The sequence below is a fragment of the Aedes aegypti genome, chromosome 3 (assembly GCF_002204515.2).
Source record: "Aedes aegypti strain LVP_AGWG chromosome 3, AaegL5.0 Primary Assembly, whole genome shotgun sequence".
Taxonomy (NCBI): domain Eukaryota; kingdom Metazoa; phylum Arthropoda; class Insecta; order Diptera; family Culicidae; genus Aedes; species Aedes aegypti.
Genome location: NC_035109.1, coordinates 44630956 through 44644679, shown reverse-complemented (window position 1 = coordinate 44644679; position 13724 = coordinate 44630956). Strand labels below are relative to the sequence as shown.

Here is a 13724-nt window from a genome sequence, read left to right as displayed (position 1 = left end):
TAGATTGCTTCAAAAAATAACTATATTATGCAGTAATAGATCAACGCACACCTTTTTACACCTGGAGCACTGATGTTTGATAAATGCCGTGTAATTTTGTATTCAAAAATGTAATCTTTTAAAAGTGAGCTTTTCAAACGGTAGAATTTGATTTGATTATGTACTACATAGACAATGTATACATATTTTTTTGTTCTAATACTATGTTAACTTTAGCTCCGTTGAATTCTGGCTTTTGAATAAATTTCAAAAACGTAAATCGAAGAAAACTGCATTACCATACCTGATCTTGGGTTATTTCTCCCTCTTCACTCCGAAGCGGAACCGCAACGTCCCCTTGTCCTGAAATTGATCCAGGAACACCACCGCCATAAACTGTGGCAGCACAATTGCCGGACGCGTATCGAATTGGTAGCATCCCCTAAATATACGGTTCTGCTGCTCCGACCGCAGATGCAACAGCTCGATGAAGAAATCGTACCACCCTTCGTATTTCGGGGTGCACTTGAACAGCGTGGCTCCGACAAAACCCTTGTTGCCTTTTCCGTTGATGGAAATCTTTAACTGCCAACGAACACCGTTCTCATCCACCATTGCCGAAGATTGCAGCGTTTTCGCCTGTTTGGATCCCAGAGGAGGGCACTTGTCCATAACGAAGTGGCCGATGTTGTACGTTTTCCACTCGACCAACTCGCCTCGGAGGGATCGAACCTTTTTCCGGTACTTCAGCAGCACGAAGTCGTAGCAGTTCCGTTCGGATATCGGATCCTGTGGTCCGATGCCAAGTGAAATTCGCATCGGATCGTCTTCCGTGAGGAGTCCTTTCTTTTGAAACTGGGACAAATCGGTCACTAAAACCTTGGTGATCTGGTCAGAAGCCGACACATCCGGTAGAGTGAAGGGAACAGAAAGTTTAATTTTCTTCAAAGCTAGCTTGTCTGGAATATCTAGCAGGAAGAGGAAACAGCCTCGCAGTCCATCCAGTTCCTTTGTGTCCAGATGCAACGTGAGTTTGTTCGTTCGCTCCAGTTGCAAATACCATTTAATGCTGTAGCGATCAACGTAGGAGAGCGGAATGATGGATTGGCCTTCCAATTTGAGCTCATAAGAATGCATTTCGATTGTGGGAAGTAGGGAGCTGTAATAGAAATGGAGCTGTATAAGAAAAAGTGGAAACGTGAAATATTGGGGCATATGATTCTACAACATTCTCCAGGAAAGCATTCCTCAGAATTTCGTTTTTCAAAACGACCCCTTCCTCAGAATCTCATTACTTAGAATGCATCATTCCCCAGAAAACTAGGGTAACCAATATATTTTGGACCCCCTGGGCCATTTTCCTGCAAATTCCCCACTTTAAATCAAAAGACCAACTCAATCCGCATGCCATTTGGAAAGATAAGACTATTCCGCACTTGCATCAACCGTTTGTACATAGAAAATGTGTTTATTTTATCTGAAATTAAAATAAATTTAATCGATTCATTCATGCAACCGTTACAACACGTTACACACAAATTGAAGCCGTCAGAAATTTTTCAAATGTAAACAAAACTTTATTTAAATTTCTGAACTAAAAGCGTAGAATTTCTTCGGTTTTCCATTGTCAATCGATTGATTAGACTATGGGCAAGCATATTATACATACAGTTTGTTGCACTTTGTCGCCAAACGATAAAAAATGCCGGGGGTCCAAAATGTATTGGTGTGGACAAAATAATGAAAAAAAGTGCTTCACAATTCAATTATTTTTGACGTTTTTTGGATCCTACATGATTGTAGGGGCATTTTTATCTCGTAGAGGAAGTTTTTCTTTATATTTTGGCATATTATTTGACTTGGTTCTTCTTCTTCTTTCTGGCGTTACGTCCCAACTGGGACAAAGCCTGCTTCTCAGATTAGTGTTCTTATGAGCACTTCCACAGTTATAACCTGAGAGCTTTCTTTGCCGATTGACCATTTTTGCATGTGTATATCGTGTGGCAGGTACGAAGATACTTTATGCTCTGGGAATCGAGAAAATTGCCTTTACGAAAAGATCCTCGACCAGCGGGATTTGAACCCACGACCCTCAGCATGGTCATGCTGAATAGCTGCGCGTTTACCGCTACGGCTATCTGGGCCCCGACTTGGTTACTCTGTGCAATCAATAAATTGAGGTAAAAAACTAAAATCACTTCCTTAGGGGGTCCAAAATACGACCGTTACCCTATATGTAGGTATATCCAAGTATCTAAAATTGTAACATCTTAGAATCCAATCTTAATATTGTACCAAAACTTTGAAGGCGAAAAAAGCAACATACAGAGAAGATCAGCTTCGTTGACTCACTATTTCTTGAGATTAGTGCCTTTGAAAACATGAGTATGACCACAAGTCTGCTATTGTGACGGACATCGTCGGATTCTGAGATGTTTCACCTTAAAAATTTGATGAAAAGCTGGATACATATAAAATTAGACATTTATAATGCACAAGTCGAGTAGTACCTATTCGTACTAAAAGAACTATGAGTATCACTGAAGGTCAATTATTTGTTGACACGCACTTACATGAATATGTGATTATTAACAAGCTAAATTAGTTTATGTAAAGTATCTGAAACTCGGCTGTAACACCACAGTACAATACCTGTTGGGTATTAGTTTGAACAAAATATGACGTTTCTGTCTTTACAGGTTATGAAATCAGAGACACGTTTTCTATGGGCCGGACACTTATATGGAAGTTTTTAGCATGATTTTGGCTACAATAAAAAATGTTTTGTCGATAAAATTGCTTAAAACACCAACCTATTTATTGGATGGAAAATACATGTTATATCATCATCATCATGCAGTATTGGTTTGAATTTCCATCGACTAGTTCGTTTGTGCAAGCTTTGTGTATACTAGTGTGCAGTCAAGTGTATACTAGTCAAGTAATTTAAAAACTATTTGGAATGATAGAGGCCCTTACAAAGGTACTAAGAGGCTACTCAGAGAAAGAACATGATCGTTAAGCCGGAAAATAGGCAATCATATTAAGTCAATTATTTATTCGTTCCGATATAGGTACATTGCAATATCATCCATGATTTCTCGTAGAATAATCTTTATTTCCTAGCAGTACACTGTAGTTTTGAGAAAACAGTTTGATAATGGCATGTGTTTAATAAAATTAAGTTATGCGGAAACGTCTTTAAAATTTTTCCAAGTTTCAAAAGTTTGCCTGCACAAAATGGCTCTATTTTTGTATAATGATGAAGTATGTTTTCTACCAAACTCTGAATAAAAGAGTGCAGGGCGGCGTCCATTAATTACGTAACGCTAAAATTGGAAATTTTTGACTAACTCCCCCCCCCCTACGTAACGTTTTTTTTATGAAAATTTTTAAATGTTTTAAATGTTACGACCCATAACGCTTGAGCCTACTTCCCCTAGAGCGTTACGTAATTTGTGGATGGCGCCTAGGTAGTAATGCGTGCACAAAATTCATATCAAGATCCATTTCGCATTTTTTACTGCACCATAATTTCTCTAGGATTTCATGCAAGATCTCATTTGAAACATGTTTTAGTATTTAACTAGTACTTTTATCAGGGAAATTTTTGAGAATTTCAAAATTGCACTTGCTACTCTTAAACACATTATCCTGTACGTGCTTTCCAAACGCTTTAGGTTTCTGCTCGTTCTAAGCGCTTTTGATCAGATTGGTCCTCCATACCTTAGTACGAAAAGCGCCACCTTGCCAGTAGCTTGCGTTTGCTAGCAATTACAGCAGAGTTGTTAGACATCATCCTCGAAAGCGCCGCTACAGCCGCAGATGCCCTTTCACAGACATATTTACCGTGGCTAGCGAAGCTGAGCTTGTCATCGATCATTACCCCAAGGTGCCTAAGGCATCGCTTGGACTCTATACTAAAATCACCTACCGAGATAAGCGCCCGTTGCTCGGACTTGCGGTTGTTGACCACCACCACCTCAGTCTTGTGACTGGCCAGTCCTAGTGTCCTAGACTTCATCTATTCCTCAATTATGGAAATAGTGTGCGTTGCTGGCAACTTTACTTCCTCCATCGATTCACCATAGACCACTAGGGTGATATCGTCGGCGAAGCCAACAATTTTAGCACCCGTTGGAAGGGGCAGCCTCAGTACGTCATCGTACATCGCATTCCATAACAGCGGGACCAGGATTGAACCTTGAGGTACGCGGTAATTCGAACGCTTACGCCCCTTCCCTGTGTCATACAGTAGAATCCTACCATCGAAATAGCTTTCTAGAAGTTTACACAACTGCACCGGTACCTTGAGGCGGTGAAGTGCGTGCGCTATTGCTTCCCAGCCTGCGCTGTGGAACGCATTCTTCACATCCAGTGTGACAACCGCGCAGTAACGGATGCCGATCCTTTAATGCTCCATTGCCACCTCAGCTGTCTTAACGACCGACTGTTGAACACTCCGTCTGCATTCTCCGTTAGCCTGTTGAGAATCAACCTCTCCAATAACTTACCCGTCGTATCTAGTAGACAGATAGGTCTATACGCCGACGGGTCACCTGGTGGTTTCCCCGCCTTTGGTAGTAGCACCATTTTCTGTTGCTTCCATACATCCGGGAAGATTCCTTGATCAATGCAGCGTTGCATCGTGGTTCTGAACATGGCGCTTGAAGCCATGGGCTTGTGGGATAATGCGGGAAGAGTACATCGATTATCGATCGCAGCAACTCGGGCGACTTCTCTTGGGGCGCTATGGCACCTTTGGTCTTAGCCATTACCACTCTGTACGCTACCCCCCTATGGACTCGAATTGGCACTCTCGCATAGACTATCGAAGCATGTTCGTTTTCCACTCTTGATTTCCTTTTTGAGAGCTCTTTTTGTCTCTCTGAATACTGCATCGCGTTCTTTGTGCTTCTGTGCGTGCGCGTTGCATTCTTCGTCTATCACGAAGGCAGATTGCTCGAAGATTTGCAATTGATTCGCACCACCAGTACAGTGGCGGCCTGTTCTCTCTAGGAGGGGGTCTTTCTCGGCATGGAAGCATCACACGCACGTGATATCACAGCAGCTAGCTCTTCACCGTTTAGGGCCAGGTGTTCCGTTAGCGCCTCAGGGCTTCAGTGAATACTTCGCCGTCGAAGCGCGCTGTTTTCCAACCTCGTTTTTGGGTCGAGTTACATCGCGCTGCATTCCGCCCGCCTGGTATTATACTATAGCGAATCGATTGATGATCGCTACAAGTATAACCATCATCAACGCGCCAGTTCATGGTACCTAAAAGGTTAGGACTACAAAACGTCACGTCGATAATCGATTCGCACCATTTCTGCGGAACGTTCTCACTGTACCCAAGAAGGACTTCCGTCTACTGTGAACCATGTAATGAAACGCTACCGTTTTATGCTGGAACGAATATTTCGATGTATAGGGGATGACTCGCTGGGTGTTTGTAGGCTGCCTATAGACTTCGAAGTTGATGACAAGTAGATCAAAAAACGGTAGTTTTCCTTCTTTCTTCTTCTCGTGAAAAAACTTGATATTCGTGTGTACGCTGTTGATTGTATTCAACATCTTAGGTAGATTCTTCCGCTTGATAGCGCTGAAAATGTCATCGAAGTACCTCCATCAGTTATCCGATAATACCTTTTGTTTCTTTAAATTCGCACCAGGACGGACCTGGACCTGGAGTTTAGAATCTCTCACGATCGAATCTCATCCCAGAATAGAAACTTATGAAGTTAGAGGTGAATAGCTCGCACAAAAACCGGGAGGGAGGGTTTCCCATGGGGGTTTCTTTCGTCTGCTTGTAGAAGTTTCCTCAAAATTGGAAGTACCTAGTTGTACAACCTTGCGAACCTCATGTATGTTCTTTCCTTTCCATGCTAAATTATAGTTATTTGTGCAATAACACAGCGTAACAAAAATGACATTTTTGCGTGTCTCAAGGATCAAATTATGTGTCTCGAGTAGATTTGGGGTTACTGAATCTGATGCCATTTTCAGAAATGTTCCAGCACGTCACAATTTTTAGCTACAGGTCACCAAAGTTGCATAAAACACTGGTTTTATTGATGTTTACATCAAATTTAATGTATTATTTATCAAACTGTTTTGTGATCTAATCCACTAAGAGCATCTTTAACGGGGGCGACTATTTGGGTGATTAAAATGATCACCCCCAGAGTTGTCATTTTAGTTTAGTCACTCATTCTCACACCGGTGGCTACCATATTTAGTAACTCGTTACCGTACACTGTAAGGTCAAAGTACCCTTTAAAGGGTAAAAAAGTACCCTCTTTGAGAGAAACTAGTTTAACTCATAAAAAGAGTAAAGGGCCTTTACTCTTTAAAGAGTAAACGGCTTGTACGTCAGATCAACGAGTAAATTTTACCCATTATCCAAAACATATTTTGTAAGAAACAGAGTAAAATTTACTCTTTTTTATAGATGAAAATCTTATTTAATTTTTATATTCATTTTCACAGAATAATCAACAATAAAATCTCATAAATATAAACAAATTTATTCAAAGCATAATAAAATATACTATTTCGATCAATATCTCCATGCATCCTCTTCATCCATCAGGGATTGAGTTTGTTTTGGACCTCTAAAATGGCGCTGGAGATTCTTGTAGAGTAAAGAGCAGAACATTCACACGGGATGTACTCTGCAGCTGTAAAATTGGATTGTTTTATAGATGAAACGGCAATAAAAGCAATTCATGTACCTACCTTTTGGACGTTCCCGCATTTCTGCTAACTTATTTAGATATTACGGGAAACAACTTTGAAGCACTTCCCAAACACTGCTGACCGATTCTTGTCAAGTAATTTTTCACCCATTAAAGAGTAAATGAACGGAATATGTAAAAGGGCACAAAATACTAATTATTTGAAATTTTGAAATACCCATTATTTTGACAGCTGCATATATCAGCAAAAAATGGGCATTTTTTATTCTTTAAAGGGTAATGCCGAGTTTACAGTGTACCGGTCGTTGCTTTTTGGGTTAACATATGAGTTGTGAAAATAATGGTGATCAATTCAGGTTGGGAATTTTTGTAACTCTGCTGGAATATCTATTATATTCTGGTGCGGAATTATTAGAATTTCATCGGAAATTTTTGAGATTGTTTATGAATCCAACTGGATGCTAATTTGATTGGAACCCTCCCAAGTAACATTAGAAGCTGAATAAAAGTTTATTCCGCTGGAACTAGTTTTGAAATGATTTGTTCAACCTTTAAGGCCCAAACGCAATGATAGCGGAACGGCAACGGAATGCGGAACCGGTTCGCCAGCATGAACTATAATCAGCTTGTCGACTCAGTGTTGATCCAATTTCATTCGTTGTCAGCTCAGTCGAGATGTTGTGATTCATGCTGGCGAACCGGTTCCGCATTCCGTTGCCGTTCCGCTATCATTGCGTTTGGGCCTTTAGGCAGCTAAATTGTTTGTTGGGCTTGCCAATTCTACCGGAATCCTTGTAAATCCTACAAGAAATATTGCAAATTTGACCGTAATTATTATGAATCTGACTGGAATCCTTGGGATTCCGACTAGAATTCCAGTCAGAATCCCGAGGACTCTAATCTGAATCCCGAGGATTCCAGCCGGAATCCCTAAGATTCCAGCCGAAATCCCGAGGATTCCAGACGATATCCCAAGGATTCCAACCGGAATCCCGAGGATTCTAGTCGGACTTCCAAGGATTCCAGTCGGATTCCCAAGGATTCCAGTCGGAATTCGGAGGATTCCAGTCGAAATTCGGAGGATTCCAGACGGTATTCTTATCAAAATCTCTTTCCAATTCCAGTCAGAATCCCGAGGATTCCAGTCGGACTTCCAAGGATTCCAGTCGGAATCCCAAGGATTCTAGTCGGAATTCGGAGGTTTCTAGTCGGAATTATAAGGATTCCAGTCGGAATTCAAAGGATTCCAGTCGGAATTCGGAGGATTCCAGTCGGAATCCCAAGGATTCTAGTCGGAATCCCAAGAATTCCAGTCGGAATCCCAAGGATTCCAGTCGGAATTCGGAGGTTTCTAGTCGGAATTCTAAGGATTCCAGTCGGAATTCCAAGGATTCCAGTCGGAATTCGGAGGATTCCAGTCGGAATCCCAAGGATTCTAGTCGGAATCCCAAAAATTCCAGTCGGAATCCCAAGGATTCCAGTCGGAATTCGGAGGTTTCTAGTCGGAATTCTAAGGATTCCAGTCGGAATTCCAAGGATTCCAGTCGGAATTCGGAGGATTCCAGTCGGAATCCCAAGGATTCTAGTCGGAATCCCAAAAATTCCAGTCGGAATCCCAAGGATTCCAGTCGGTATTTTTATCAAAATCTCTTTCCATTCCAGTCAGAATCCCGAGGATTCCAGCCGAAATCCCGAGGATTCCAGTCGAAATCCCGAGGATTCCAGGCAGAATCCCGTGGATTCCAGTCGGAATTCTAAGGATTCCAGTCGGAATCCCAAAATCCCATAATACTCCGAAATCGATAAATTCTTACGAGGATTTTCGAATATTTCATAAACTTCTATCGGATTTCCAATAATTGCATCAGATTCCTAGTATTCTTATCAAAATCTTGAAGGTTTACCCGAATTCCCAAAATTTTGAAATTTCTACTTCATGCGCATCATGCATCAGATTTCCAAAACTTCAACCAGAATTTCATATCCCACACCGTATGCTTGAATTCAAATCGAATAGCAGCGCAACTATCGCGCTGCTAAATTTGCTCACCCGATGCTTTCCGAAGGCAGCGCTGTCATTTTGCTACCCCGGTTAGCAGCGCCCGGTACGGATCAGCGTAATGATACTGCGCTATGTAATTTAGTTTAGTCGCGCACCGTTACGGCTGCTCTAAGCATGCTATTTTGCACTTAAACCTTCATTTTGGATTAAATTTTATTGAAATTGCGCGATTAAATTTGAATTAAACCGATTTTTTCGACATGCTTGCTTTCTCCATACAAAATTCGTCTTATATGGAAAAATACAATACTTTTTTAAACCATCAAAAAATAACTTTTCCGCATCGAAAATATTATAAACTTTGCCGATAAGTATTGTTATACACATAAAGTTTGAATTCTGTGTCAAACTAAGCTAATAAATTGCCTTACAAGCTGGGAAACTTGCATGCAAGTTGGCCAAAATAGTAAATTTTTGCATTTTCTACAGCTAATATCTCAAAAACTAGACGTGCTATGATAATTTTGAAAACGGCAATGGATTCAGCAACCCTTAATTGAGTGCATAGCGGTATTTTGGCGCTTGAGACAAAAACGTGTTCCGCAGTGTAATCAGTCCTCGAGAAGATATAGGGAATTATTTACTGGAACGCTGGGGAAAAGAGCAGCTACGTCGAAAGACACCATCATCTAGCCATCCTTGATGTTTCCTGATAATAGTTTTTGGCTTCTGGGAGCTCCTGGGTATTTTTAATCTACCCAGTAGGGAAGGGATTCGGCGTACTCTTTGACGAAACATTTCGCCAGTTTATGGGTGGGGGATTCGTCTGCCGAAAACTTTCGGAAGCCCTTTGCTTCGTGGAAGAATTGGGGTTGTCTTTTTCAAACTAGCATCGCCGATGATCACCTTGAAGTCTTTCAGAGTTTTGTCATCAAGCTTGATGAGTTAGTTGATTTACACTCAAATGTCGGGTCGGAAGGAGCCTTCGTTTATCTTTTTCTCGATTTGCACGTCGTAGTCTGTCTTGTCCATGATGACGACAGCATTGATGTAGAATACTGGTTTCTTTTTAAGTTCATTTACGATCTTCCGTCTCGTTCTAGAACGTTCTGGTCTGCTCTGTTGTGATGTCCTGTTGTAAAGACCTACGATGTTCTTTGCTGTGTTCTGGTTCTGGACTGGTACAGTTAGGATAATCGCTGATTCCATGTCTACGATGATTTTCTTCACGTTTAGTAGTCACCGCATATCCTAACCCTTCCTGGTGTCTTTCGATGTAGCGGCCTTCCTTAGCCGAGTGTTTAGAGTCCGCGGCTACAAAGCGAAGCCATGCTGAAGGTGTCTGGGTTCGATTCCCGGTCGGTCCAGAATCTTTTCGTAATGGAGATTTCCTCGACTTCTCTGGGCATAGAGTATAATCGTACCTGCCACACGATATACGTATGCAAAAATGGCAACTTTGGCATAGAAAGCTCTCAGTTAATAACTGTGGAAATGCTCATAAGAACACTACGCTGAGAAGCCGGTTCTGTCCCAGTGGGGACGTTAATACCAAGAAGAAGAAGAAGCATATCCTAACCTCTTGTTGAGGTGCCTCAATTTGTCTACTGTGAACTGCTGCGTCGAACGATTAACTACGAAATCTTCAATGGGTTCTACCACCGGAGTAGGAAACAAAGGAGTATTATCAAGAAATTACAACACGCTGGCCGTATGAGACCCGCGGTTTGATGACTACAATCCTAGACAATTTGGTAAGATAATTAACAAAAAAACAAAACCCTTCTAAATCTCTGGATAATAACCTATAGGAATTTCTTGAAAACTATCGGACAAAATCCCTTAGAATGATCGGAGGAATTACTGGAATGATAACTTTAGTGTTAGCTGATCTAAAACTTTAAATGAACTTTTTAAGAGTGCAATCGATTTCACTTGAAAAAAATGTTTGGAAGAAATTCACGAATAATCCTCTAATGAAATGCTGAAGAAATTTTAGGAGGAACTTTAAGAAAAATCCCAAGTTGAAAATATTAAAAAAAAACAGTGTCCACAAATATTCTCTGGAGGATTTTCTGGAAGTAATTGAGGGTGAATTCTTGTAGGAACTCACATGAAAATGCCTGAGATGAAAACTGGAAAAATTGGCGAAGGAATTCTTGTAGATCTACCTGGGAAAATCCCTAAACGAATTTCTTTTGAAACACTAAAATAAATCATTGTAGTTTTTTAGAAGAACCTATAAAAACCACTGAGAGAATTGATGAAAGAATCAGTGAAAACTATCTAAAGAAAATTCTTAGATAGTCTCCTCTGGCAAATTACTAGAGGTACCTAGAAGCGTTAAAGTGCTTAAAGATCAAAATTCTTAAGAAATTTGTCTAAGCATCCCTTGAAACATCGCTGGTAAAAAATGGTGGAAGAATCACTGGAAAGATCTATAAGCAGTTGCTGAAAGTATGCCAAAAAAATCTTCAAAACAACCACTAACAGAATTCCTGAAGCATCTCCTCGAGGAAACGAGGAAATGGTGCATTTTGGGTAATGTTATAGAAACGTGACATAAATTACCATGTAACGCTGTCGCTTTCGTCGAGCAGTTCCGGAATGCTGTACATTGAGCCCATGAGACCATCGCACTGTTTGTCGATATCTGTCTGTTGCATCAGGAATTCGCCCTCGCTGAGCGACGCTATTTTGCTCACGATTCGATCCCGGTTGTGGCTTTTGAGTCGAGTGGTCAGAAGCAGTGGCTCTAGCTGTTCGGCATACTTTTTGGATGAACCCACCACTTCTGCCTTTGCATCCGCCACCAAGCGGTCCAATCGTTCCAGGATCGAAGTTTCCTCATGACGAATGGTTTCCAGCACCGTAAAAAATTTCTCCGCGTTCCGACGTAGGGTCCTGATGTGCGAGTTGAGCATTTCGACCTTCAAACGAGTTTCCTGGAATCGTCCCGCGTAAGTGTCTCGGACGGTGTCGATGGAATGGCGGGCATGGCCTCGGGAACCGATCAGACATTCCGAACAAACGACCACTTCGCACGTTAGGCAGTAAAGGTCACCTCGTTTGGTGGCATGCGCCGGGCAAGAGCGTCCTCCGTTGCGGCGGGAACCAACGTCAGCGGATCCGGAGTCCATTCGGGAAGCTGTTGAAGCTGAAATTGATACGATTAGTTTTTAGAGGCACCGGTAGGAAAGAACGGAAACAAACCGTAAAAATAAACTGGGAAAAGAGCTTTGAAATTTTTCGTAGCACAACGATCACAACAAACTTTTGTTTCTCCACACGTTGACAGGTAGAGGATAATAATTATTCAAAAACTATAATAATTATTCAAAAACTACGTTAACGAATTAATTCATCATTTAATGGAGGGGGGCGTAAGATCTCTCCCAAAAGAACCAATCAATACACTCCAAAAATTGTTCATATCCGAATCATTACAAAAAGCATATAGCTTTTTTCCATAATGGTTTTCATATAACTGCTATATACAAATACTATAGATAGAGTTCATTATGAATATCACATAACTCTCAAATACAAAGAATATAGATATTGAATTCGGAGGAATCTGAAATCATATACCAAATCATATAGATTGTATTTGTTGTATATGACATAACCCAATGGGTTATCTGATGAAAAATAATGGGTTATCATTCAGCGCTTGCTGCATAACAGAAATAAAATTTCAAAAATAATACATGTGCTCAAACAATCACAATGTATATTAAGTTTTACTAATTGACGCATTTTTTAAACATGTCAATTGTATAAACCCGATATCTATTGTGACAGCTTGAGCGTATGCGCAATTCGCATTCCAATGCAATCATATAAATGGGTTTTCATACTTTTAACAGTTTATTCGTTCTTATTCTAATTACGTTTGTTAAAAGGGTCACATTTGTGCTCTACGTATACGTGCGTATAGGAATGTTCCGGCATCAGAAACTTCTTCGTATACGACATCTTCTACCACTTCATGTTTGCATGCGATTCCCTCAACCAGCGACGTTGGTTTCACTACAAACAATCTCTAAAATATGAAAACATTACTTATTAAAACATATCCTAGTTTTAACTGTAAAATAACTTACGTTACGCTCCCTCCAATTTTGGATAGTGTTGAACAGCACGTCGTATCTCCAGCTAACCGACGTTGGTTCGTATTTATGACAAAACTCTTCAAATAAGCACGATACTAGCTTGTAAGGGGTGATTCCACATTCTGAAATTAGAGAAAAAACGTTATATTCTATGATAAAGTTAATTCCTTCTAGCTTACCTTTGAAAACTTGCAGCAATTCGTTTAGAAATCCAAGATCGACTAATAAGTTCTGTGCAGCAGCCGCCATCTTGACACAGGTAAACAAACAGATTTTTTCACATTGGAAAATCATATATCATGTATCTGATTTTGTAATGATCGGATAGATGATCGATATCCAATAATCTTTATTTGAAATTCAAATTGCTAATATATGATCATTGTTTAAATTGCATTGGATCTCCATATTATTCCCATTGGACACCAATGAAATTAATTAAATGCATATTTGAATGCAGGTATATGAATTAACAGATAATTATAATCGGATTAGTTGGTTCAGTGTAGAGGTCCCCAAGCAAACTGCCACGAACACCAACGCACAATCAATCTTACACAAGTCGATTTCCTCAGAATGAAAACGTATCGATATTTGTTTGACGTCATTGAGCTTTCGGTCAACGGCAGGCCAACAAGGAAGTGGTTGTTTTGCAGCAATTCTGTTTATATTTGGATTCTCACAGCAAACAAAAGCAATGTTGTGACAGTTCTCACAGCAAACAAAGAAAATTTTGTCAACATTGCACTACTACGCAGGCAACTGGTTTGGTCTATAAAGAGTCAGAATTAGGGCGAATGTGAAGCCTAATACATTCTCAGGTTCTGTCTCATTTGCGTTGTTAAAACGAGTCCGAACTTAAATTTGACAGTTCGGGAATTATTTCCCCTCTGATTTCGATCTGTCAAAAATAAGTCTGCTCCAGAGGAG

The 13724-nt window shown here is 40.5% G+C and overlaps 1 protein-coding gene across 1 annotated transcript; it reads right to left on the bottom strand.

The window, feature by feature from the left end:
• On the bottom strand, positions 1-12101 carry LOC5564280. Its single transcript, XM_001648579.2, has 3 exons — positions 11893-12101; positions 11251-11836; positions 1-1138 (listed from the first exon to the last, which is right to left on the bottom strand). The coding sequence occupies exons 2-3, from the start codon at positions 11817-11819 to the stop codon at positions 295-297; spliced, it is 1413 nt and encodes a 470-aa protein (XP_001648629.2). The 5' UTR covers positions 11820-11836; positions 11893-12101; the 3' UTR covers positions 1-294.
• Between the last annotated feature and the right edge of the window lie 1623 nt (positions 12102-13724).